The sequence below is a fragment of the Trachinotus anak genome, unplaced genomic scaffold (genome assembly GCF_046630095.1).
Source record: "Trachinotus anak isolate AG129_WGS33_773 ecotype Australia unplaced genomic scaffold, CSIRO_AGI_Tana_v1 ptg000003l, whole genome shotgun sequence".
Taxonomy (NCBI): domain Eukaryota; kingdom Metazoa; phylum Chordata; class Actinopteri; order Carangiformes; family Carangidae; genus Trachinotus; species Trachinotus anak.
Genome location: NW_027273854.1, coordinates 10,906,866 through 10,933,535, shown reverse-complemented (window position 1 = coordinate 10,933,535; position 26,670 = coordinate 10,906,866). Strand labels below are relative to the sequence as shown.

At 43.2% G+C, this 26,670-nt stretch overlaps 1 protein-coding gene across 2 annotated transcripts; it reads left to right on the top strand.

Annotated features, from left to right (window-relative positions):
* Nucleotides 1–364: 364 nt before the first annotated feature.
* LOC139616453 (ubiquitin carboxyl-terminal hydrolase 22-like) lies at nt 365–26,385 on the top strand. Of its 2 annotated transcripts, XM_071473595.1 has the most exons (14): nt 365–875; nt 1,781–1,813; nt 13,028–13,160; nt 16,356–16,469; nt 16,574–16,675; nt 17,839–18,005; nt 19,633–19,792; nt 20,424–20,529; nt 21,708–21,866; nt 22,936–23,062; nt 23,904–23,995; nt 24,495–24,557; nt 25,047–25,196; nt 25,277–26,385. In XM_071473595.1, exons 1-14 carry the CDS (start codon nt 756–758, stop codon nt 25,317–25,319), a joined length of 1,569 nt encoding a protein of 522 aa, XP_071329696.1. In that variant the 5' UTR covers nt 365–755; the 3' UTR covers nt 25,320–26,385. The 2 variants fall into 2 exon arrangements, with proteins under 2 accessions (XP_071329696.1, XP_071329697.1); XM_071473596.1 differs by lacking the exon at nt 1,781–1,813 and having other exon boundaries at nt 367–875.
* The last annotated feature ends 285 nt before the right edge of the window (nt 26,386–26,670 follow it).

Sequence of the window (26,670 nt, the reverse complement as noted above, 5' to 3'; positions counted from 1 at the left end):
AACTGACAAGCCGTGCTAAGTAATATGAAACACTTGCATCCATGAGACAGCAGATGAATCTCTCCGGAAAGTATCTATCAATAATGATTGACATAAGGTAAAGGCAATAACAGCCGGGTTCCTGTCGGCATAACGCCTATTTCAAAAAAGCACAGCTTTGCACCGTTCAGGATAATGCTGTTGTAAATTTTTGGATTGGTTATATCTTCCAGACCAGCCTGAACGGGAGGTGTTTTTTTTCAAGGCAACGTCATCGATACATCCCGTGGTTGAAATCCAAAATTCAACGATCCGGAACAAGCTGGGTCCCAAACCAAGCGCACCCAACGTGCTTCAAAATCAACGTAGTGACGTAATCTCTTTGTGTTGGCAAATCACGGTGTACGCTGGGCGGGCATTGTGAAGCAGTAGTTGAGTGTTAGCAGGCTAACTAGAGAAAGAAAGCTAACTAATCGTGAGAGTGGAAGTGGAGCTAACGTGAAAGGAAAAGGCAACTGTCAAAACAGTAAAGGGAACAGAAATTTTAGTGAAGTGATATTTCTGTTAGATGACTACATGAACAGATTTGTAGCTAGTTAATCAAAGACCGTGTTTGTCAGATGCCCGAGGAGCATTTTGGATACTACATCGATTGTCCCATTTCCAAACGGAAACCATTTCTGGACAGACAGTTCGTGCTAGCCAGCTAGCTAAGTGAATCATCCAGGAGACTTTTCATTGTCACCTAAAAACCCAAACTGAATGTTTTGTCTGTCATGAGTCCGGCCGGGTGCTCCCATGTGAACGGTTATAAGGTGGATAATTGGAAACAAAATCTTCGAGTCATATACCAATGCTTTGTTTGGAGTGGTACTGCTGAGACCAGGAGACGCAAGGTAAAAACACAGGAACTGCAACGTTAGCTTTGGAAACAAAAGTCAGATAATTTGAATGTGGCACATACAGACACAGAACTGGAGGGCAAATGATGTCCCATGTGAAGCACAATCACTGAACGGGGTTGGAAAAAAAAAAAAAAAAAACTACGGTCTTACTGAAACTACTCTTGCAGCAGCACTGTTGCTAGTACTAGGGTTAGCCAGCTAGGTTATCACCGGTAAGTTAGCTAGCAGACTCTGCCTGGCGAACCGCGGGGACTTAATTGCAATTTTAACTGCGACCCTTAATTTGTCGGTAGTAGCTAAAGCTTTTCAACCCTCTTGTCGTGAGCCAATCGGCTAGGTTAGCGGAGCTCTGTTTGGTAGATGCTGTTTAGTTAGCTGGATGGCTAAAGTTGGGTTTGGGGAGAGTTGTGGCCATGGGCTAACATTACCTCACCAAATGGACCCATTGTGTCTCTCCACACGCACACACTGGGTCCACAGATTAGCGGTTCCCTCCTGGGCATCCCAGGTCAGTGTTTTTTCTGCACCGGTCATTCACTCAGGAGTTTGGATGTTGAGAAGTCAGGTCAATACTTTATTGCCAATTTCTTTTTTAGCTCATCCCACACCTGCTCGGCCTACACAGCTCCGAATAGCTCTTTTCAGTGTGAAGTCATCACTGGACTGTGTTGCAGTCTCTCTCACTTTCCCACCCTTTCTCTTCCTTTTTGTTAACTTAAACTTGTTTTTGCTGCCATGATGTTCATTTTGAAAAAAAAAAAAAAACACAACAACAACTAGAAGCTTCATTGTTACTATGGATTAGCAACATTTTGTAGGTTGCTTGTTTGCTGTCACAAGAAATACATGCCTCTCTTATATATGTCATACATCTTTATGTCGTTGTGCTAAAATAGGTGCGTCAGAGTGATGCAGGATGGACAGAGCTGGTGAGTTGATGCTTATTCCCTCCTCATCTTCACTGACATACTGTAGATAGTTAAGACGAATAAGAGCTGACTTGCTTTCTCCCCTCTTGCTCACCTACCTGTGTGCCTCAGTGCCTTTTCATTTAATGGACTGAATTTTAGATGTAAACCTATGTAGCGGAAGAATTCAGCTCCATCCTTGTATCTGCTGTGATACACTGTTACAGCCAGCAAGGCTACCTGATGGGAGGGTGGACTGTGAACAGGACAGCCAAAAGCATAATTCAGTTACATTGAGGACACGTCAAAGCAAATAGTTAGTGCAAAATGGTCAATGACCCTTTTGCTTAAACAGTGTTGTAGTGACATGCTTCGGTTTCGAGCATGGCGCCCACATTGTGTTTTCTGATGCTTTTTGCACGCTGAAGTACATCAGAATTACAAAGTGCCAGCGAACATCTGAAAATGTATGAGACAGTCTGAGTCTGAAAAGGTTATCAGACAGTGTAGTGGGTGACACTGCAGCAAGAACAAATATTAATTTGTCAAGAGTTTTTTTTTCCCCTCATACTTTATCTTGCAGTAATGGAACCAACAGGAGTTCAGTCTGTCTGTCGCAGATATAAGACTTGTGCGGTGCTCACTTCAAAGTGATCCACAATGTTTTGCCCAGCCTCCTAGGCATGTTAATCTGTTATAAACCTGGTTTGGATTGGTGATATGTTATTTTTTGGGAAGTTTTTTGCTTTTAATTTTATAGGGACAGTGAGAGAGGGGCTGGATTAGAACCCAGGCCGCTGCAGTGAGGACTGAGCCTAAGTGGTATGCGCTCTACCAGGTGAGCGATCAGGGCACCCTGGAAGAATCATTTCTGTATCGGTTTTGAAAGCCTCACTGTCTCTGCACGATCGCTGCCGACCTCACATTGCTACATTTTTGGCAAATATCATGTCTTCCATGACCAGCAGCCTCCAGTTTTCACCTCAGATTTACCTCTGACAAAACACCTTTTATGTCTCTGCCATGTTAAAAGAAACACAGTGACAGCATGGGAGGGGTATGGTGACATTTCTCTTTTCAGATTTGCTCCAGGTTTGAAGCCCACTAGTTGTCATAGTCCTCAAGGTTCCTCAAGGATGCATTTTTACATTTAGACCACATACTACTACATACATTTAAACCATTTCGACTGTGCTGTCATGAGAAGGTTTCTGTATAGTTTAAAGCTGTCATTGGTAGTTTTAGACTACATTGTATTTTTATGCTGTGTTGTCTGTCAGTCCATGTCATCAGTCAGTGCTGTTTTTTTTTGGTTTACAAATGAGCACCACCTAGTTCTCACATGCCACAGTGTTGCGGTACAACTGTGGTAATCTTACATAACTGATGAAAGGCCTTGCTAGGTTTCTGTCACTGGAAAACTGCTGTGTACTACTACACTTTATCTAATTGTGCCATTTTAATTTTGTGGATATATTTTTGGCTGTAATGCAGGGGAAAAGGGCAGGTGTTTTTGTTAGAAATGTAGCCACACATGTTTTTGACAAATTAGCATTTAATAGTCAGTTTTGCGTATGAGAGCTATTCTTGTAGTTTTGCGTATGATTTTTTTTTGTCCAACAGCTGTGTAACATCTGTTAAGTACTTAGTGGTTCTCCTCTGACTATACCCAGACAGTGGTGGTCCAGGTAACTGATGAAGAGAAAACGGAAACAACGGTGGCTACCTACTCCCTAATTGCCCTCCAGGATGACTGTATGGGAGTATGAGTCTTGTGCCTCACACCCCCTTCACTGAGCCTCGTTACCACCTAACTAATCTGACATGTAGAGCAGGCGTTGTGCTGCTCCAGTGGTAGACAGGCAGTGTATTCTCGTGAGGTGAGGCAGTCTTGGTTTTTGTTCAGCTCCGGATCACGACTTAGCTGGCTAAGACTTCTTTAACATCGTATCCTGAAATCTTAACATTGTGGAACAGATAACACGTATAAGTCCTGCATCTGTCCTTGCTATGTTGAAACAGGTATTTGACTAGATTGCTGCGCATTCATGTTTCAGCAGTGCATTAATGAACAAAAACAGGGAAAACACAGTCGTAAAGAGACACCTTCAGCATAGAGGGGAGTTGAAAGCCATCGCTGTTCAATGACGAAAGATAGAAGAGATGCGTTTAGCATTACAGTCAGACTGGGTTTCATTAGCCGGTGCCTTTTTTATCCTGAATTGCTGTTTTTCAACTTCCTCTTGTTTTCCTCCTGTCTTTCTTTTTTTCTGTCGTCTGTCCTCAGCAGCCTCTCTGCAAGCTGTCATCCTCTCTACCTGAAGCTAAAATCAATTCCCTGGCGATGTGCAGGAACATTGGTGGAAAATCTGTCACCTGCTCTGCATGCACAAACTAAAACCCACATGGGTAACAAATGGCTGAATGAATGCCATAGTTACGAATTTCCAGAGATGACACTGCGGCCCAGTGTAGCTTGGGATCTCTTATCTTTTATTCAGAGATATTAGGGTAGTAATTCTTTTGGCAGGTTAGTCTTTGATGAATGAAATGCACTCAAGTGTCAACCATAAATTACGGTTTAACTTGGTCATGAATTTGTTATTCTTGTTGTCTCCTTCAGGTCTATTGCATAAGCATTTCTTAATTGTCTTCTCTTCACAAGCATTAATTATACCTAAATCATTCTATAATTGTATATGACACAAATGCTCTACGGAGAAAACAATTAAATGCAAATTGAGCAGTGTATTAAAGATGTCCCACTAAGGGAGATGGCAAGCATGAACAAGTATGCAATAGTGTTTTCCCTTCGGTGTTAATGGGCATTAACTAGACTAATAACTATTTTTCTTTTGAGCTTCTCTGCTTCGTTGTATTCTGTTGTGGTCAAGGTATGCTTCATGTTGTTGAGGGCTGTCAGTTAGTAGACAGATTCTGATTGGCCATGCCACGTAGCCTGAGGGGCTACACCCATATAAACTGCCAGTTTGTGTCATGTCACAAAAATCATCTCCATGTCAGAGGAGGAACTATTGTTCTGATCTACTTCCCCTTCTAGCTTTCTGGATCCTTACTTTGACTCCAGTCTCTTAATCTATTATTTCTGTGTGGTGATATTTGCTGAGTTTAGTGAGCGATTGTTTGAGCACGGCACGTGAGCCTCAGTTTGCTTTTGTCTGAACAGATTCCTTGTGTTTCTTCTCTTAATTGAGATTCGTGTTCCACCAGATTGCCGACTGCCATTTAAGCAGATTTGTACAAAAGGATGTCGGCACAGCTCATAGATAGAAACCTGCCCTCGCTTGTAACAGTTGAATTCATTTCTCTTTTAGACCCCGACTTCAGTCATATTTATAATTTATATTTTCTGAATGGCTGTGGTGGTGGAGGGATGGTGTAAATATTCATGAATGTCATGGTTATTTATTTTGTGTGCTGTTCCATCCAGAAGGATGGACTCGATTTACCATTTGTAAGAGAGGTTCTGTGTCTAGTGAAACACTGCAACCATGAAGTAATCTGCCATGCAGTTAAACCAGAGCTATTATTTTAGGATGAGTGGAAATTGCATGAGATGAAAGCAGGGTGGGTGGGGTTGGTAGAATTTTACAGCCATAACTGCTTTGAAGAATTTGCTGTCACTCTGAATAAAGGGGTAAGGGTCATGATTAGAGAGCTGACTGAACTCAACTTTTTTTTTTATCTTCCAGTTTTGATAAATCATATATGATCAGAGGAACCACAACCCCCATCCCCCCTTTCCCACAAGTTCAAACCCACTCTCTGCTTGTGATGAGAGAGGATGAGAGAGAAATCGTTTGCCAGATATTGTTGGGAATTTCAGAGGGAGGATGATTTTCAAGGATGACACATACTTCCTTCTGCCACTCTTTTCTCCCACTTTACACACACACACACACACACACACACAATGCACGAGGCACAGCCCATCCCAGAGAGTGCCTGATTCCTGTGCTGGGAGCAGATCTCTTTGTCAGATCAGTCTCCATCACATCACAGGCCTGCTCCCTGACTCATCAGCATACGTTTGTAGCATCGGGATCTACTCCTCCAGCCTCTTCATAGGCCTCACTTGTTCTTCTTCTGTGCTCACTCCCACGCTTCTTCTTCCTCCTTTTGCTTCCTTTCTCTTTTTTTCCATTCGCAAACCTAGTTCAGCCCACAATTCTTGTTACCTTTTGATTATTTCGTTAAATTTGTGGAAAAAACTTGCTTGAATTGTTTATTTTGTGGTTATTATGATGCTGTAGTTGTTGATCCTGTAAAATGTATAGCCATGCCTCTAATCCTCTCATTTCCCCCTTCTTAGTTTCCTCATACCATCTCCTCATAGCCAACACTCAGTAGGTTTGGTGATGTCAGCCTTTAGTTCTTGGCCCTCATCCAGGCCTATTTCTTCCATGTCTGTGTGCTTTTTGTCATTCCCAGATTTTGTCTAATGTGGCTTTTGGTCTGTCAGTCAGAGTGGCTGTGGCTCAGTGACTCAGACTAAACAAATGGCACAAGGTCTGCAACCTCCTCCCAGAGTAATCTGGGGCTTGGTGCGTCACCTTGTGGTGTCCCTTTCATATGCTATTGCCTCCCAGTTTCTGACTATACTATTTCTGATCATAGATGCTAAAGGAGAGGAAAAGCTTTGCTGTGGCAGGTTTTTGCTGTTGACTGAGAGCTTGGTCTTTAACTATGTTTTGGCAATCTTCCACTAGGGAGCAATCCTGGTCAAGTATATGCAGCGTTGGCAGAGGCATTTGGATGGGATGCTGCATGAGGCTGTGAATTGGCAGTGTTAAACCTTACCTTCAGAGAAATATTGTAGAGAAGACTCGAAAATTGAGGTTGACATGTTCATCAGAAAAGTGGCATTTGTTCTTTTTTTTTCTTTTTCTTTTTTTTTTGGTGGGGGGGAGGTGTCATTATAACCTAATACATTATATGCAAGGCCCCTCTAAGCTTATAAAACCTTGTGTGTGAGTAAGGACGAGCATGACTTTGCGTTTTGAATATACTTTACTCTGTGTAAGCTGCATCCAGCATCTCAGCCCCTCCTTCTCAGACAAGTTCTCTTTTTTGACTGAGTCCCTCTTCCATCTCTCCCTCCCTCCTTCCCTCCCTCCCACCCACCATTTCTCTTGGTTGCCGTCCCTTCACCCAGAGATGGTACTTCTCATTTCACCATCCAAAAGCCTGGAAAGACATCACCGCTACAAAGCATGCTGGTCATGGCCTGAGCCAGCCAATGAGGCTGCTGTCCAGCCCTCCCTTAGTACCACCATCTGGCTAATGAGCTGTCAATCACTCTCCAGGGGCCGACCAAGCCCAAAACCAAGAGGTAATCAATCTCTTGTAGTGTGGACACTCAATTATTCCCTATTGTTAAAGCCTTGAACCAAAGTGACTGCTTTTCTCCAGACTAGACATTAGGGCTGAACAATTAATGAAAATATTTTCGAAATCGCAGTAAATATATATATATATATATACATATATATATATATATATATATATATATATATATATATATATATATATATATATATATCACGTCATTACTATTTTTAAGGTTTTTTCAGTTAAAATGAAATTTTGACTTATATCTCAATAGCTGTCAAAGAAATTATAATAACTTTCCATATATTTCAGCCCCACCTGACATTTTGTCTGGAAATGGTTCTCTGTCCCATGTTAAAAAAAAGTGAAAATTGCGCCATTAGAAATTGAAAGATAATTAATGACTTATGTCTACTCACTTTTAAAGACTGCATTAGTAGCCCCACTGTGCCTCTACTCTGTAGGTAGTGCTTTTAGGTCTTCCTGGGAGTAATGTTCTAGGCTTTGTGGACCCTGATTGTTGCCATGGGGGACAAAGAAGTAATCAACATGCGATCTGATGAAATTTGAGTCCAAAGGGAGTCTCCAGTCAGAGGCCATGAGCTGTGGATGTCAGTCACATGCACAGTCCTTCGTGTGTGTGTGTGTGTGTGTGTGTGTGTGTGTGTGTGTGTGTGTGTGTGTTTTCTTTCAGTGGAGTGGTGTGGTTGTGGGCATCTGGTATCTGCAAGGTTTGACAAATGATCACACAGCCTTTTGTTTAGCTAGAGCTAGACTGTTCACCATCTGCGCAGACAAACACAAACACACACAATCTATCTGCACAATCCGTTGCGTACATTTTCGTCAGTGTATTTTTTTTTTCTTGCAGCCCTGGTCAGTCTACATCCTAGTGCATTGGATAGATGTTGGCTTGGTGTGATGAGGTTTTTTGCAGTGATTCATAATTACTTTTTGATGCAGTACAGCTGGTTTCTAAGCATGTGTGTTTTGTGTGTATTCTACTAGACCCTCTGTGAAATGTGTGCATAGACTCAGGTAGCCAGTCTAGGACCCAGTGATTGTTTCACACCATAATACTCTTTTGCTTTAACAGCAAACTTCAGCATAAAGCAGTATTCTTACTGTATTTTTTTCTGCTTCTTCTGTTTCTGCTGCCTCTTATTTTTCCCCCTACACCCTCTAATCTCTGGAAACTCTCCCCAGTTGAGTGATCTTAATCACATTCACTGGTGCACACCTATGTAGATTCGTCAAATATGCTGCAAACTCTGCTTTATCATTTAAACCCCCTGACATGATGCTACACTCCATAGGCCGGGGCTCAGGGTTTTGCTATAATGTCCTTACAGCAGTGTGTGACAGTATGAGGCCAAACTACACGTAACTCAGATTCATTCAGGTGAGGTGGGAATACATTCTCACAAAAAGACCACACAGCACGTCATTGTCAACAGAGGTTACAATGAGCTGATGGAGGATGGAAGTGAAAAGAGAATAGAGTGAGATTTATATTGTGTGTATGCGTGTCTCCAGGGCTATTTATTGGGACCGCATTTTGCAGGCTAGGCATTGTCATGTGGAGATAGTGGGGATGTGGGTTTTGGGGAGTGGGGGGTGGGGTAATAACATCATCCTGCCAAAGCACTGACAGGCTGCATCCCCACGGGGTCAGTCGGCGGCATGGTTCTGGAGCATCACCATCAGCTTCCTTCCTCAGCCTCCTTTGGATTGTTCAAATTAAATATAGGATCCAATCTGAAAGGACTGTATGTATGTCTGTCTGAGTATTCAAAGCTAATGTCTACCAATGTCCGCATGTGTATGTACACTTGTGGAGAGAATATTCATGTCTTTCTATGCATATTTATAGTTTGCAGCACACATGTCAGCTGTTGTTAATTTTGTTGGTCTATGAGTACGTGTGTGTTTAGAGGCATGCACAGGCTGATGAGTGTGAGGCAGCATGGTGAGTCACTGCTCCCATATAGCCACGCTCTCTACTCCGTATTGACTCCCCCTCCCATCCCATCCCGTTCCCTCCCCTCCCCTCCCCTCCCCTCCCCAGTCTGTTCTTTGCAGCAGCAGGAGCGTGCTCAGTAGAGCCAGACCTTTGTCCACATCATAATCGTCGTCGTCGTCATTCTTTCTCCTCCTCAGTTGCAGCTCATCACATAACTGGCTGCGTTTGAATGTGTGAATGCATTAACCCAAATGCTGAAGGGGAAAGAATGCAGGAGGAGAAGCTGGGTGTGAGGCATAGCTGTTGCTTCATCTAGATTTACATATGTGCAGCGAAACCAAAACATTGGAGGATTCATAGTTGTTCCACTCGGGTCATTGTTAGCTGACAGCCACTCACAGCCCCACAAAGCATGTAATGCTATCTTATGTTCACGTTAAAGATGTATTGCAGATCTACTCATCCAGCTAATGCCTTTCTGCATCTGTTCTTCCATCAATCAACAGCTTTGTACACTAGTGGGTCATTCCCCTGGACATGGACCCCAGCCTAACTGGCCTGAAAGAGCTGCTTCCCAGATGGGAGATGCAGCCTAGCGCAGCACGAGCATGGGCTTGCTACCTGTCCAGCACTTGTTCTAGTCATCTGAGCCAGCGGCTGATCAATAGCTGATCTAATAGAACATTAAAAGCCCTGGGCGCACAGACATGCAAGACTGCTGACACTAAGGAATAGACAGCCTGTGAACTGTGGGTGCTGGAGCAAAGATAGATTTTCTGCCTGCTAAAGGGGTGTTAAGGCAGGGGAGGGGAGGGGGTTGAGGAAGAGGGCAAGGCGTGGCATTGGCAGGGTTTCTTGTTTTTGAATTGAAGTCCTGGTGCAATGAAGGAGGAGGGGGATTAATGGCATCACTGCTTAGGTAGGACAGGCTTAGAGAGGCAACTAAAAAAAAAATACATTGAAGATTTCAGATGCACTCAGCTATGTTTCCACACAATATGTAGTCTGTCTTCATATGTATTGCTAATGCATATAAGGTTTCATTTAGACTAAAAAGGACTAAAGTCCTGCTTCTCTCTTTATCCCTTTTTTTTTCACTCCTCTGTGCTCTTCTTTCCCCTTCTTTGGATTCCCTGCTCTGCCATAAAACTTTAAAGAGCCTGCTTTAGATGTCAGTTTTGATCTTGGTGTTCGAGTCAACACTTTGTTTCTTGCCTCTCTCCATCACTCACCATTTGTCCCTCTAGGAAAAGGTCTCGCTCCTGCGTGGGTGCTGCCCCTTCTCATATTAAGAGCTGCATGGCTAACAGACCAATTTGAATAAAAACAGAGCTTAGTGTCTGTGACCCTGAATATCCCCACTACTGCACTGTCATCACAATCTAGCCCACACCCACTACTGCTGGGCCAAAATGCAAGGCCTGGTGTTTCATGTAACACCCGTTTCTAGCGTAGCATGATGTGAGCATATGAAAAAGTGAACACTGAATTGCTTCTGTCTGCGACTGTTTCTTCAACTTTGCACCCACGTGCACGATCAGAACTTCTGATCATTTGAGTCCACTCCCACAGTTCTACACAGATTCCAGTCTCAACAAAACCTTTTTTTTCTGTTGAAAATCTGTTTAACTTCTCTTTTGAGGAAAATGAGACACATTTTAAGGAAATGCAAGTACAGTTTCTCATCTGTTTATTAAACCATCTGTAGAAGGCATGTGCTTCAAATGAAGCCTAATTAACAATCACTAAAAGCAAAAAAGATAGCTCAAGGCAGTAGAAACCAATAATGGCTAAAACATCATGAATTGTTTTTGTATTATCGTTGTTCCCCATTGCAAGAGATACCAGATGTTGTAACGTGAAGATTCAAAGCAGCTGTGTTGGTATTATTGTTGATATTTTTATTTAGAAAGAGAGTGAGTGATGGAAACAAAACTTTATTTGGTATCTGGATGCAAGCAGTTTTTTGGGAACACATTAATACATAGTTAAGATCAATATATTAAGAGCAGCCTCACAATACTGGCTGCTCACTTCCAAACATAGAGTATGTACTGTAAATCTTTCGTTAGATAGATTTGAGTTGGTTCTTGAAGGAACTGCTAAGCTTTGTAATAATATTAAATGTTGTAGCCTTAGATAATGAGGTCTTGAATCATTCTGTGGGTTAGGTGTAATAAACAGTGCTTTATTATTCCACACAAGCAGTATCAGTTTTAGTTGTGTAGTCACCCCATTACCAGACTTTTCTGTGTTATGCGTCATCCCGAGAGAAGGAAGTGAAACCGACTGGCCCAGCCTCTTTTATTTATCTTGTACAGTGAGCTTAAAGCTTCTTCAGATGGTGTCAGGTTATACTATTGTATTGCTAGTTAAAGGATAGCGATAGGCAGGCTGACAATGCACTGCAGGGCCGTGGAGTTCATGTCCAGTAACTTTAGCTATGTAGGTGTGTACCAGAAACTGAAATATCTCTCCAGCTGATAGCTACTTTCTCATTTTGCATCTCTTTACCTTTGCTTCACACCTCCTTTCCGTCTGTCTTCTCTCTATGAGTGGGCGAGTCATTGCAGCAGGTCTGCACCTTGAAAGGCTTTGATTAGATCTCTGTTTCCTCTCCCTCCATCCCCTCCCTTATTCAATTTCTCCCTCTCAAAGCAGGGGCACGCTGACAACTTTGTGCTACACTTTCACTCATCTTACCAGCAGAACTCTTCAGGCAAAACAGGGAGTGAATTCACTGCCAAAAGATTTTGCATTAACTGGTGTACTTTTTTTTTTTTTTTTTTTCCCCTTTTTTATGACCCTCGTAGAATCAGTGCATTGCTCATATTACCTAATTACATCTTCAGATGCTTGTGCCTTGTGTCACAGCTGCATCTTTTTGCATCAGCAGAGGAGCTGTTGAAGCTCTCTACTATTGTCTGATGGTGTCAACTCCACCGTGATTAAGGCTGCAGCTTCAGCAGCCTGCTGTACATTTTCTGTCATAAGACCAGGCAGCCCTATAGCCTGTATGTCTGTGTGGCCTACTCTGCTGTGTTCATTGGCTTTGGTGTTGTTGAGTGCATTCACACTAAAACCTGTTTGAGTGATTGGGTTGGTGTGTGAGTTGTGAGAGCTCTTAGACGGTCGCAGCCTTTATAATGCAGTTATAAAGACTCACACTCACACTCGCACCGGTGCTCACACACAGCATCTGTATCACACTCTTACCAGAATTTAGGACAGTGTTCACCATGCCCACACTTGTCTTTTCCCTCCCTTATCTTACTACCTTTCTATCAAAGTTGGGTACTCATGCTGGACTAACCCTTCTCAGGGCTACCCTGTCCCACAGTTGTGAAGTTTTTGTTGTGTATAAGGTGGGGGACCTGTGCTCCTGTGTGGCCCCTGCAGGGTTCTTTTTTTTTTTGCAGGTTTGCTAGAGATGCCAGGCATTCTAATGCACAATTTCTCCGGTCACCCCTGAGTGCTGTCACACGCACTCCAGCCGCGGCTAGTGCGTGCTTTAGAAAGATCCTGCTCGCCCTCTCAAAAATGTGCCCGCCAAGCTTTAAATCCCATCATGCCCTGCATGTGTTAGAGAGCAAAAGATTCAGTGTGGAAATATGTTGTTATTCAGCTGCAATGGATTTGTCAACAGGCCCAGAAGTCTTTAGTCTGTCTTCATATCAGATCTATTCTAGTACTGTATCCTCCAAAGTGTTTGTGTGACTGACTGGAAGATACAAATCTAACGCAGCTGGCAGGGACTTCCACTCTGTCTGCCTGTGCCACTCTACATTACAGCTCAGGGCTCTGTCCTGCTGCAGCGGATTTTTCTCACCATACTGACTTGTCTGCTTCTTTCGTGTTCTCAATCCCCCCCCCCCTCCCTTTCCCAACTCCCCGGTCCTCCCCTGGGTCTTTCTCTCCAGGCCAAGTCGTGTATCTGTCACATGTGTGGCGCCCACCTGAACCGACTCCACTCTTGTCTCTACTGCGTCTTTTTCGGCTGTTTTACGAAGAAACACATCCACGAACACGCAAAAAACAAGAGACACAATCTAGGTAAGTCACGCACTTACTCATTACTCATCAATCTGGAGCATTATAGTATTAAGACAATTGTGCATCTCACAACAGAGCTATGAATATATTGTCCTGCCTTACGTCCAAGTCTCACTCGCATCACGTCAGTCTTCACATTCACATGCACCCCTGTGGTCCACTGCAGCATCAGCCATTATCACTGAAGGATTACAGCATTACTTTGGGCAACTTCCTCCTCTGAGCAGACAGGGAGCTGAACCTCACTCTAACCGCAGCACATTACCATTCTGGCGGGAGCTCCTTTGCCAGTCAAATGTCATGGGTTTAAGCTACAACATTCGCCTTCATACTGCAGCGAGGGAGGGGTAGACATTGCTAATCCACAGCAACCAGAGACCCAAGCTTCAAACTCACGTGCCAGTTAAGCAAAAATAAGACAATGGCACTAATGAGCAAGATTTTGATATTACCCTGACAAGGACATTTATATATGGAAACAGGGAAGACAGTGGGGTGGCTTGGCACTTGTCTGAATGGCTTTCGGTGATGTAATGCACTTCAGCAGTTTGGTTACACACACATACCCCAAGTGCACGGCTATAGTGTTAATTAGCTTTAAGCGTTCCACAGGACCCTCTCCGACATTGGCACTCTGTTCTTCTCAACCTCTAATCAAATTAATCCAAACTCCCCTGTCTGCTAGACTGTTAGATAGTGAGCTTTCTTCTCAGGGCTACTTTTTCACCTCCTTTTCCTAACAACCTCACTCCTCAGGACTCCTTTCCATTCTTCGTCCTGTCCCCTTTTTTTCTAGCTACCATATCCTCTGGACTCCTTTCACATCCTCTTCTCCTTTTCTACTGTCTTTTCATCCTGTCATTCTTTGCTCTCGTCAGTACTCATGGTCAATATCTTTTCCCTCTCACTGGATTGCTCTCATTTTTCTCTCAAACGTGTTGCTGTTGTCCAAAGAGGAGCATCCTATTCAGTACACAGTGTTACCTAATGTAGCCACGTTCTACCAGCAAAAAGAAAGATGTCATGACAAGATGATCCTTTTTTTTAAAGAAAATGAATAATTACTTTGAAAAACATGAAGTATGTAATTCAGAATATTTTCAGAAATGCAACTGAACTGATTCTATATAACCAGAATATTCCCAGGACACATTTATTGACACCCTTTTGATGAATTTAAATTAGTTAAAAAAACAAATAAGACTCACCTGTGTTTAATTTTCAGGGGTCACATGACCTGAATTAACCAATGAATGATGGTTTTACTGCATAAATAAGAGGCTGATTCTCTCCTGTTTCTTTTCCACAATGTGGAACAAGATAAGAGAGCTGTGTGAAAGCATCAGATATGCTATCAACAAAAAACATAGGTTCCAAAGGTTACAAGGCCATCGCCAAAGATCTTGAAATCCCCATATCAGCAGTTTGTAATGTTATCAAGAAGTGTCACAGTCGTAAAACGGTTCAGATGCTTCTGGTGCTAAGGAGAAACTCAACGAGAGAAGTCTGTGAATGTTTGGGCAGAATGTGGAAAAAACACCACACAAGACATCTAAAGAGTTTCAGGCCGACCTGGAGCAGTGGGGGAGTGGTGGCTTCAGCCCGTACCATACGCGACACACTGATCCAAATCCAAGGGGCCAAGGAATGGGAAATGGTGAATGGACTGCTCTTAGAGTATATAACGCTTTTCTGGTCTTATTGACCTCTCAAAACGCTTTACACCACAAGCCACGGTCACCCACTCACACACACATTCATACAGCACTTTTCTTGATGCATACACCACTTTGCTATCACACATACACACCCACACGCCAATGACACAACGGGGAAATTTGCAGTTCAGTATCTTGCCCAAGGACAGTTCGATATGCAGACTAGAGGAGCCGGGGATGGAACCACCGACAACTTGCTCTTCCTCCTGAGCCACAGACGTCCCAGTTCAGTGTCACACTGGTGTCTTAAATAGAGTAAAAAAAACCCTCATTGAAAGAAAGGCACAACATAGCAAGACTAATGTTTGTAAAAACTTTCCTAGCTAGGCCACAGTCTCTCTGGGATAATGTAATGATAACAAAGCCCATAAGGAAAAGAACCAACTACTCACAGTAAGACATGGGGGAGGTTCTATCATGCTGTGGAGTTGCTTTGCTGCCTCTGGTACTGGAGGCATTGAATATATCAAAGGAATAAGTAAATCAGAAGATTACCAAGGCATTTTCCAATGTGAAATGTTTTACCAAGTGCCCTAAAAGTAGGTTTGAGAGGAAAGTCTTGGGTATTTCAGCAAAACAACGACCTTAAGTACACATCCAGCAGCACAAAAGAATGGCTGAAAAGCAAAAAATGAACAGGCCAGCAATGAGTCTTGACCTAAATCCTATTAAAAACCTTTGGAGACAGCTGAAATCTGCTTTTGCAAAAAGGACTCCTGCAAGAAACATTTAGATGCTGTCATTGTAGCAACCAAATATTGTTGAAGAATTAGTATATTAAGTGTCCGGGTACATTTTGTGATTATTATTATTTCACAATTATGCAAATTTTTTATTTTTTTTGTCTTTTTCTCAGTAACCTTGGACATTTTATTAAAATATTCTGGTTGTAAAAATTGGTTCATTTGGATTTATTTCTCAAGATTTTCTGAATTATGTAAGTTCAGGGCTGCCAATAATTTTAACTGGGACTACACACACACACGCACACACAGAGAAAAATAGCACTGTGGCAACAACATAACCTACACCAGTCAGGTTTTCTACATGATGTGTTAGCTCACTTTGCCAGTGTGGGTAGCACCAAAAACAGAAAAATGTCCGGTTAAGCTAAAAATAGGTTGTCACGGCAACAGAGCTGAAGTATTGTTGCCGTGGAGTTGGAGAATGGAAGATGGGTGGTGTGTTAGTTGAAAGCACAGGTGGGGGTGGGAGACTGATACACCTATTCCATCACTGCTTCCCTCACATCTCTTATTGTTGTTCAGTGCAGGCGATCAGATGCAAACATATTGTGGTGAGTGAAAAATGCAGGCGGAGAAAGCACTTCACTGCCACTTCACTGCATCCATACAGAGCCAGCGAGTTAGGGCAGTAAAATAAAGCCCACTGTGTACGACTATGCTGGAAAATAAAAAATCTATTTGTAATTATGGTGCAATCTTTCTCCCTCTCTTTCCCTCCTTCCTGCCTCCAGCGATAGACTTATTATACGGTGGAATATATTGTTTTGTGTGTCAAGACTATATATACGACAAAGACATGGAGCAGATTGCCAAAGAGGAGCAGAGGAAAGCCTGGAAATTGCAAGGTACAACGTTTTGTTTTCTGCCAGAGAACTTAATGCAGCTTTTGAAACGAGCCCATCTGATGTCTCAGTGCCGTCACATTGTTTGTCTGTCTTCGCATCCACAGGCATAGGGGAGAAATACACGACGTGGGAGCCGACCAAGAGGGAGCTAGAATTATTACGACATAATCCAAAGCGGAGGAAAATCACTACGAACTGTACCATAGGTGGGCATTAGGCTGCACTGTTCAGTCTACACATCTTTATATGTACAGTTTTTTTTTTTTATCCCCAGTTGTTTGTGTGTGTGTGTGTGTCTCTTATATACATGAGCACAAGTGCACAGGGGATCACTCATGCATTTAAGTGTGATACCCAGGGTTAACAGGACCAGGCAGTCCCACAGGCAGTGTGTTGGGGGGTGGGGGTAGAACACAGTGTTCCCTCTCTGATAGATGCACACCACTGCGGGCCTGAATTTGTCTGTGTGTCTCCACAGAGCTTGTTGTCTCTGTTGTATTTTCTCAGTCATCTGTTGCTTTGATTTCTTCCTGGTATCTCCATTTTTGTCTCTGATTTAGTTGATGCATTTTTGCTGATTTCCTCCTTCCCTCTGTCCACCATCTCCTGCCATCCTTCACCCCTTTTTTTATCTTCAAACGGCCTGGTTGGTGGTGAATATTGGGCAACAGACCGAGAACCACTCTAAAGTGTTTAAGCTCTCGCTGAGCCCTCTCTTCCGAAACCAAACCTTGCTCGGTTGGATTAGACCCAAGACCTCACTGTGTCTCACCTGTTCTACTGGCCGTCACTGGAGGGACTGTAGCTTTACTTTCTCACTCTAAATGAATCCATTCACAGCTTTGGGGTCTGCTCCAGGATTCACACAGTTTAGCTGGCAGACCTGACCCTAACACCATAATATAAAAAAACCTGAATCTCAAAGTACCAGTGGCTTTTATGTCTAATAATTCCATAATTCCATATATGGGCTGCAACAAACATTATTTTCTTTATCAACTAAGCTGCCAATTATAATAGTTTTTCTGTCAGAAAACCATTGCAATTTACTAAAGACCAAGTTCACTATCACATAAGACAAAGAAGAGCAGCATATCCTCACAACTGAGGATGTGTTACGAGGTAACTTCTGGCATTTTTGCTTGACAAGACTTAAATGATAAATTGATGATCAGAATAGTTGCGGAGTTGTGTTTTTCTTGTTAGTTTATAATAACCAAGCTGACTACAGCTAAAGCTCAGAGAACAATCAGATCTCCATGGTGATGCAGATTGCCTACATTGCCAGCTGTATGAATCAGAAGCGCAGTCAGGTTTAATCTTTGCCATGTTGTTCTCACTCTTCACTTCCTCTCTTCTTGTCCTGCAGGTTTACGAGGGTTAATAAACCTGGGCAACACATGTTTCATGAACTGTATTGTTCAGGCCCTAACACACACACCACTGCTGCGAGACTTCTTCCTCTCCGACAGACACAAGTGCGAGATGCAATCAAACTCCTGTCTGGTGTGTGAGATGTCGCAGCTCTTTCAGGAGGTATGATGCACAGTTTGCGTGTGCGAGCTTGTTATATAGGTTTCTTTTAATCCCTCAAAGAAAAGAAAAGCATATGATTTTGGAGTTTCTTTTTTTTTTTAATAACCATATAATACAGAATGTTCTCTACACTGTAACCCACTGCAGAAGGCTGAGTCACTGTTGCGCTCTCTTATCGTGTCCAAAGAGGGAGGCAGAGAGGAGGGAAAAATCCTCCCTGAAAGGAATGTACAGAGCCACATACAAATGAATAAGCAGAATGCAGTAATTACACCTTTATTGAACCTGATCAGTCAGTGTGAATTATGCTGCATAGCCATTTATAGCCCTTTAATCTCAGCTATTTGATACAAAAGTCTGGCATTTTACATCGAAGAAACTCATCGGCCCTGAATGTTATGTAATGGCTGCCTGGTCTGCTCCCACACTGCCTTGCTTTTTTCTTACACCCTCTCACCTCCCAGTATATGTGGACCTACAGATGGTAAGTGGTGCTATGATGAGTTGAGCCCCCCTCATCCCCCCACCTCTCCACACACACACACACAGAGCCCAGCCCTGTCGCAGCTGGCTGAACTGTTCAGCTACATAACACATGAAGGAGGTAATTGCTCACCTCCATCGCTCAGGGAGGCAGTCATTGATTGAGTATTAAACAGTGTCTGAGACAGAAAACTCAGGGGTCAGTCATACAAGAAAAAATAATCAATACTTTTAACACTCATCAACACACACGCTGTTATCATTCCCAAGTCTCTCCACCTCACCTTGTCCCCAACTCTTTATTTTCGTTGCTTATTTCCAACTCATTGTCATGAAAAGCTGTCTCCTGACTCTGCAGACACACATGCACACAGCTTTTTAGTTTTGAAGGTGAGAGGCGCGGCCCGCTTTGATCAGCCATTCTACCCCACCTCTCTCTCCCATGTTTCCTCCTCGTCCTGCAGCACATTTCGATTGTCAACCACCTTCAAACTGTCGAAAAGCCGCAGAGTCTGTAAGATTCCAAAGAGACGTTGGCGTGGCATGTTTTCCCCTCTCACAGCTCAATCAGACTTCAGAGAGAACTGTGGAGAATAAAGTGAGTTGTGCGTGACAGCTACGTGTTGAAAAATGAGAGCCCTCTATGGCATTAATGAGCTCTGGTTGGAACTTCACTGTAGTGTTTCCCTCCCGCCAACTCTTGCGCTCTGCTCAGCCTTGTTACTTTCTTACCCACATCTCATGACCCTGACCTGGATTGTCACTCACTCCCAATTCCCATGGCAACCCAAAGGTTCTGCAGCGCTTTGCACATGGATCTTTTTGCACCTCACATCCCCTCTCTCCAAGGATGTGCTGTCGTTAGAGCTGGGGCTATTAGGCGACGTGGTGAAATTCATTCTTATGTGACGAGGCCTATAGAAACAAGCAGTTTAAAGTCAGATAATCACCTTGACTGACAGAACATTTGTCCTCTGGTTCAGCGATGAATTATAGATGATGCAATGTGGCTGTAATACTGGAGAATAGATGATAAAATATAATGCACCCAGTAACAATGTGGAAAAATAGGCTAACCACCTCTCCTCTTCACTCCCACCACCTCTCCCACCCCCCCACCCCCCCACCCCCACCCCGCTCTCAGTTCTACTCGGGCCACCGTTCGCCCCACATTCCCTTCCGGCTGCTGCACCTGGTGTGGACTCACGCACGTCACCTCGCAGGCTACGAGCAGCAAGACGCCCACGAGTTTCTCATCGCAGCGCTGGATGTACTACACAGGCACTGCAAAGGGGACACCATCAGTAAGATTTACTTCATTTTCTGAAACCAACTGCAGTATTATCGTCATTGTTTATACTGCTTCCAGGGTCAAAATCACACCAAGTTGTCTGTGACGGCGTTGACTTTGAAGGGTGAATTTTTTTTTTCTGGCATGTGCATTCTTGAATATTCTCTGTCAGGCTGGGATAACAGCTTCTGACTGAGTAGGAAACACATTAAAAAAGTACAGTGTCGGTTGTGCAGTCGTAGCTTAGATCCACCCACAGAGCACAGTGCCTTACTTCACTAGAAACATAGTAAAGGAGACTGACAGTGGAGTGTACCAAGGGGACAGTGAACATGCAAGCAGTGTGAATGTGATGTCAATAGGCCCTGCTGCGGTGCAATGACAGACTGACTCACCCGCAGACCCTACAGTAAGGCTTGCTCTGATTGGCTATAGAGGACTCAGAGTTGTGATGTGGAGTACAGAGAGGCTCCGCTACAGGGGGATGGTAAAGTGAGAAAGAGGGCCAGACGGAGTGCTTTGAGGTGCTAAAGAAGTTGTTGGTGTGTGTGTGTGTGTGTGTGTGTGTGTGTGTGTGTGTGTGTGTGTGTGTGTGTGTGTTTGTTTGTGTGTGTGAATACATTCCTCCTCTCTGTGGTCTGCAGGAGACGACAATGGGAAGAAGGCCAACAATCCAAACCACTGTAACTGCATCATTGACCAAATCTTCACTGGTGGCCTGCAATCAGATGTTACCTGTCAAGTTTGCCAGTAAGTTTGTGCATCAGTCTAGTGTGTGTTGTGACTCTCTGTTAATTAAAGAAGCAAAGGAATCATTTATTGAAAGAACGTTCCACCTGAGATGTTTGATATCCATTCATCTTAATGGAGCATCACATCCCCACCTATACTCCTCCTCCCACTTTCATACATTTACGCATTCATCCATCTTCCCTCTATCCTCTGATGCTGTAGTCACCTCTCACCGCTGGGCTGATCAATGTGGACATCACCTGTGGTCCCATTGTGGGTGAACCACTGGTTGTGTCCTCTCCACTGCTCTTGTTTAAAGGCCCAGTCCCTGTGGAGCTGCTGTAAGAGGGGCTGTCTAGACAGCGGCAAACCCAGGCGTTGCCTGCCTGCCCTCTAGAGCTGTCCTGTCACATTAGCACTAGCACGCTGCACTGAACTGCAAAGCACCTTGCCCGGACTAGCAGGCAAGCCAAGCCCAGCTCAGCCTGCTTCCACTGTGAAAAGAGAGACTGCTGATGTAGAGCTAGTGATGGTATCTTGTGTGTCATTTTGCCATAGATTGACCCCCTTCACAATCAATAAACAAAGGTGATGGTAGTACTATTACTAATGTGTAAGGCCTTAAACAACAGAAACTACACCCCACAAGGCAAAAAACAACAATGGTACAATATCGGTGCCATATTACTGCAGGGCTGTGTCTCACCATCACAAACGTCACCACTTGCCGTAACAGCCACCTGCTGGTACTACTGGGCATTACAGCACCGTGACTCATCTGATTAACAGTAATAATGTGCGACAGCACATCTCCTGTGCGTATATATTTATGTGTGCTGTGTGTTCACTGGAAGCCTCCATTTTCCCCGGGCTGCAGTCCATCACAGTCATCGGACTGCAATAATACAAATTCCTTATGTAAAGCCAATTTACTTTGATGTAACACTCAATTGAATTGCAAATGAGCTTGGAAGAACAGTGTGCATCTTATGCACATGCACACACTCAATCTCCCAGCCGGCTTAAACAAAAACATGATCAGAATCTGTAGAGGCTGTGTGAATTTGAGCATGTGTATTACCATCTATGTCATCATCCTTTCATCATCGTAATTGGTGACACACAAACCTACACACAAGCACACACTTTATTAAACATCATAATTGGACTCCCTTCTTTTTTTGTCTTTCCTCTAGTGGTGTTTCCACGACGATAGATCCATTCTGGGACATCAGTCTGGACCTGCCTGGCTCATCCACGCCTTTCTGGCCCCTCAGCCCAGGAGGGGATGGCAGCACAGTCAATGGAGAGAGCCACCTGTCAGGGTCCACCACACTCACAGACTGCCTACGCAGGTACACCATTAGTCTCAGCTGACACTACACAGGTTGTCTTTTTTTCTGCCTTTACCTACACTAACTAAACTGAATTCACCGTCATCTAGATTTTTGGAATATTTCATAGCAATAAATCTGTAGTGGAAAAAACACACAGGTCAGATGTCTTTGATTTTCATCACTGCTACAAGCTGTGTTCCTTTTTGCCAATGCACAATAACACTGATAGTGTTAAAATGTTGTTAGAAAATGGTCATCACATTTTAAAATGGAAAAGCAGGTATTGCCATTTTCTTATTTTCCTGCATCCCTTCCTCTGCCTCTCCAAATTCATGCGTATCAAATGTCTCCACTTGTAGTCAAATAAAATTCATTCATCCCTCCACTTGTACAAGGGGTCACATGTCGTCTGTTCATGCACAACAACCCTGTTATCTCTGGATCTCATCTTCTCCCATCACCACGTTGGCAGAGCAGGTGTGACCCCTCATATCTCCTCTACTGCCTCTTCTGTCTTGTAATTTCTTTTCCTCCTCTCCTTATCTTATTTCATTCCCTCCCCTCTCCACCTAATTCCTTTTCCCCCGTGCCCTCTCTACCTCTCGCACTTGTCTCACCCCCTCCTCTCTTTCTCTCTCTCTCCTCCTTTCCTCCTCCTTTTTTTTTTTTTTTTTTACTGCAGCTCCTCACACACCCTTAGTTGCTGCAGCAAGTCTCTTAAAGGTACAGAACTAGTTGGTGCTGTTGCCGTGGTGATAGAGGTGTTGGCAGTACCAGCAGAGCTTTGGGTTGGGTGCTCAGACATACAGAGTAGCTGCACCAAAACTCATCAGGCAGACTAGATGTTAGGACCCTCAGATATCTCCCAATTCACTTCAAGCCAGAGCTGTATGACTAGACAAGTGTGGCGTGGTGCAAATTTAAAGGGCATGTGTGAGATAACAAAAAAAAAAACACATACAGAAACCATAACATCTGGCTTTCTCTTTCTCCCAGTTTTCACTTCCTCTCTGTTTTTCCACACACATGCTCTCTGCTCTTACACACCCTCTCCTCTTCTCTTTTTATTCCAATCCTCTCTCTGCAGGTTTACGCGGCCTGAGCATCTAGGAAGCAGTGCCAAAATCAAGTGTGGCGGTTGCCATAGTTACCAGGAATCCACCAAACAGCTGACAATGAAGAAGCTTCCCATCGTAGCATGTTTCCATCTCAAAGTGAGTCAGCCACCGACGACATGCTGCCAATTATCACTTGTTACATTGTCACTGTCTGACAATTTGATTATTTAAGGGAACATCAAGCTTTTATCTCTCACACATCTAATTTTGTCAGTCATCACTCCAAAATAGCAGATACAGCAGTGTCTTGTGAATAGGGTGTGTTGTGTATTGTGTCTTGTTATCTTCCAAATTAAGGCACTTTTATATAGATTCAACACTCAACTGTGTCCTTATGTACATATGCAACATGTGAATATTTTTATATGCAGTAATGTATGATACATTTTGCCCTGTGTGTATGCAGCCTTACATCTGATGGAGGCAAAGTTCAGATTTTGCAGTGACTTAGCTGTCTGGTACATTGCTTGTGCGTAGGTGTGTTCATAATGTGATTCAGTTGTTGGTGCATTACCTCCTGCTGTGTAGTCCTTTCACACAGTGTCCCAGGACACCTATGATTTTAATGACTTGTGCAGTCCGCCACTGTCCATGTATTATTTATCATACAGTATTGGAAGCCTATAATGTATTTATGATATTCATAGGAGCGGCCTGCAAGAAGATAGTCTTAAATCAACCCAGGCCTGTTATTATCTTGTTATGAATGTGTGACAGTCAGGGTGGAAAACATGCATTTCCATCTTTACCTAGATGTGTTGTGTTTTGTATGTTGTAATGCTGATGCCTGTTCTTTCTAAATATGTTTCTTCTCCTCTCCCCCTACCATCCCCCCTCCTTCTCTCCCTCTCTCTCCCTCCCTCCCTCTCTCTTGCCATTTTTCTGCCCCTTCCCCCTCTCCTCTCTCCTCTCATCCTCTGTCTCTGGTCATCTCCAGCGGTTTGAGCACTCTGCTAAACTGCGGAGGAAGATCACTACATACGTTTCCTTCCCTCTAGAGTTGGACATGACGCCTTTCATGGCATCCAGGTGAGACTCCCATTGAAGTCAGTGTTTTTTGCTTTTTTTTTTCCTATTGAGCAGCTCTCAGCTTCTCTGCCCAATTTATTTAATGTTGTAATGCTTGTGTGATCACCAGTTAGGAAAACACATTTTTACTAAATATCCAGCAGCAGCCCCCTGGTTTGCTTATGTTTATAAATGTACTTATTACATACTAATCATAGTGTTTACTCGCAGTGATTGCGCAAATCTGCATGTATGCCAACACAGCTTTATTAAATGCTCCCTATAAATATATATTAGTGTCAGTGGAGCATGCAGCAGCAGCCTTGCCCCACCCCTGGCTGTAGCACCCATTCACTTGTGTTCAGAGACAGAAAAGATCATTAATGGCACAGGCAGGGAAGAGATCTTCTTCCACAGACGGGATAATCCTGCCACCTAGTGGATATATGTGCCAGTGTAGCATGTTTACACATAAATGCATTAAAAATGTCTTTGTTTCTCTATGTTCTGTCACCTGCAGTAAAGAGAGCAGAATGAACGGGCAGTATCAACAGACGGTTGATGTATTAAACAACGACAATAAGTGAGTACCTTGAGAAACATGTATTACAGCAAATAATTAATTAATAACACTCTGTCGTCAGCAGTTACACTACAGGACTGTCATCACAAGAGAAATTTCTACTTGAGCACAGCAGCACATGCTAATGACCTGAGGCATCAGGCTGTGACTTACACAAATTAAATCAGTTTGAAGCCTATTAAAAGCTGCTTAGTTTTCTTCATCCATGGCAGTTACAATAGCTTTCATTTTCCAGGACATTTGCTGGGAATTTACTGCCTTAATACCATTAACAGGTTGCTTGTGGTAAAGACAAGAGGCAGAATACAAGGTGCTCTTTAAGATGTGAAAAACAACTGTGTGGGGTTTTAGTTACATTAAAGCAGCCGTATAATGAGGAGGATAATGGGGCTTTGTCAGATATTTGTGTCAGAGTGAAGCCAGACAACAAAATAAAAACAAACTCAAAGGAGGATGTTGAGCCAGCTCATCGGTGCTCTTTATTTCCAGGTATTCCTTGTTTGCTGTTGTCAACCACCAAGGCACATTAGAGAGTGGCCACTACACCAGCTTCATCCGCCAGCACAAAGACCAGTGGTTCAAATGTGATGATGCCATAATCACCAAGGCCAGCATTAAGGATGTACTTGATAGCGAAGGGTAAGAATGGAAACTGACAATAGCAATACTGCATGAATACAGTATGACACTTGAATCCAATGTTTCTCTTCTTCCTTTAGGTATCTCTTATTCTACCATAAACAGTTCCTCGAGTATGAGTAGTCTTTGTGACCACTGACCACGAAGAACCACTGCTTCTAATAAGAGAGCCAAGGGACTGGGGACAGGATGAAACACACACACACAAACCTACCTGAAACTCTTTGACTACCAGTCTGCTCCTCCAGCTCTGGAGGACAAAAATAAAAAAAGACGTGTGAAATCATGCAACCTTTCAAAAGAAAAAAAACAAAAAAAAAAAAACAAGCACTGAGCTACTTCTTGGCATCTACTTGACAAAACTGAATGAAGAGGAGAGAAGGAGGAAGAGTCGGGCGTCGTCAGTTCCAGGCTTAGGCAGAGGGAAGAGGCCCCACACCCCTCACTCTCTCTCCGTTTCCCTTCCTGCTGCAGGGGCAGAGTCTGAGCGTGACTGACTGTCATGTTGATTGGGCACATCTGGATTTTTCTTACAGTATTCTGAACCCCTATACCCACCCACCCGCCTCACACACCCCCTCCATTTCTCTCCCATGGTGCTCTCGTTTCAACTGACCAAGCATTTAACTTAGTCATGATGGAAGACATGTTGTTGTCATATGCACTTGGGACAGAACGCAAAAAAAACTAAAACAAAAAAAAAAAAAATAAATAAAATCAACGTATTATGAACTTTGCAAGAACATTTTTAAAGGTATGGTTATGATTCTTATCATTTGTGAATTTAGTTATGAAATACTGTATGAATCTAGTATACATCTATTTTTAAGAGCAAAGAAAACATGGGAGAGCTTAGAGACGCTGCCTTTGCCAGTTGCTGGGGAAGCGCTGCCATGGAAACTAAACAGATTTGGACCTGAGTGTGCTCATGTTCCATTATTTACTGTGTTGATTGTTTTATTTTTAAGTCTGGTTGAGGGCAGGGAATATCTATTTTTTTTAGCAACTCATTGAATCTTGAGTTTTTGTTTACTGTTCTTTTCAGTGTCTTTTTTTAATTTTCAGTACAGTCATATGTCCCTCGCTGTCCTGGTACTGGAAATGTTTTTGGACGTATTATACTTTCATTCTTGTGGAATTGTTGGTATAATGATGGTGATGATTAAATTGGCTCACCTTTTGCTGTTTATGAATTGTATGTTGAATGTGAGCTTTGGGTTTCGTATAGCATTCTGAAGAGAAGACATGCAGACAACACAACTCCAGATGAGGTCCTCCATTATGTGAGAATGCTGTGGTCTCTCCTCATTAAACACCTTGAATGCTCTGTGTGGAGAAAAAAAAAAAAAAAGCCCATTTAACAACACTGCATGCGTCTGGGCTCATGATCTTATAAAATGTGAAGAATTGCCCTCAGTAATGCCTCAAGGCCTGCTGCCCATCAAGACTTTTGTTCTGTATTTTGGAGATGGGA

Excerpts from the sequence above, each read along its gene's own strand:
- LOC139616453 (XM_071473595.1), top strand. The coding sequence starts at position 756 with ATGAGTCCGGCCGGGTGCTCCCATGTGAACGGTTATAAGGTGGATAAT. Across the intron at positions 1,814-13,027 it reads ATGCAGGATGGACAGAGCTG|GCCAAGTCGTGTATCTGTCA; the intron begins GTGAGTTGATGC and ends CTTTCTCTCCAG. Across the intron at positions 13,161-16,355 it reads AAACAAGAGACACAATCTAG|CGATAGACTTATTATACGGT; the intron begins GTAAGTCACGCA and ends TCCTGCCTCCAG.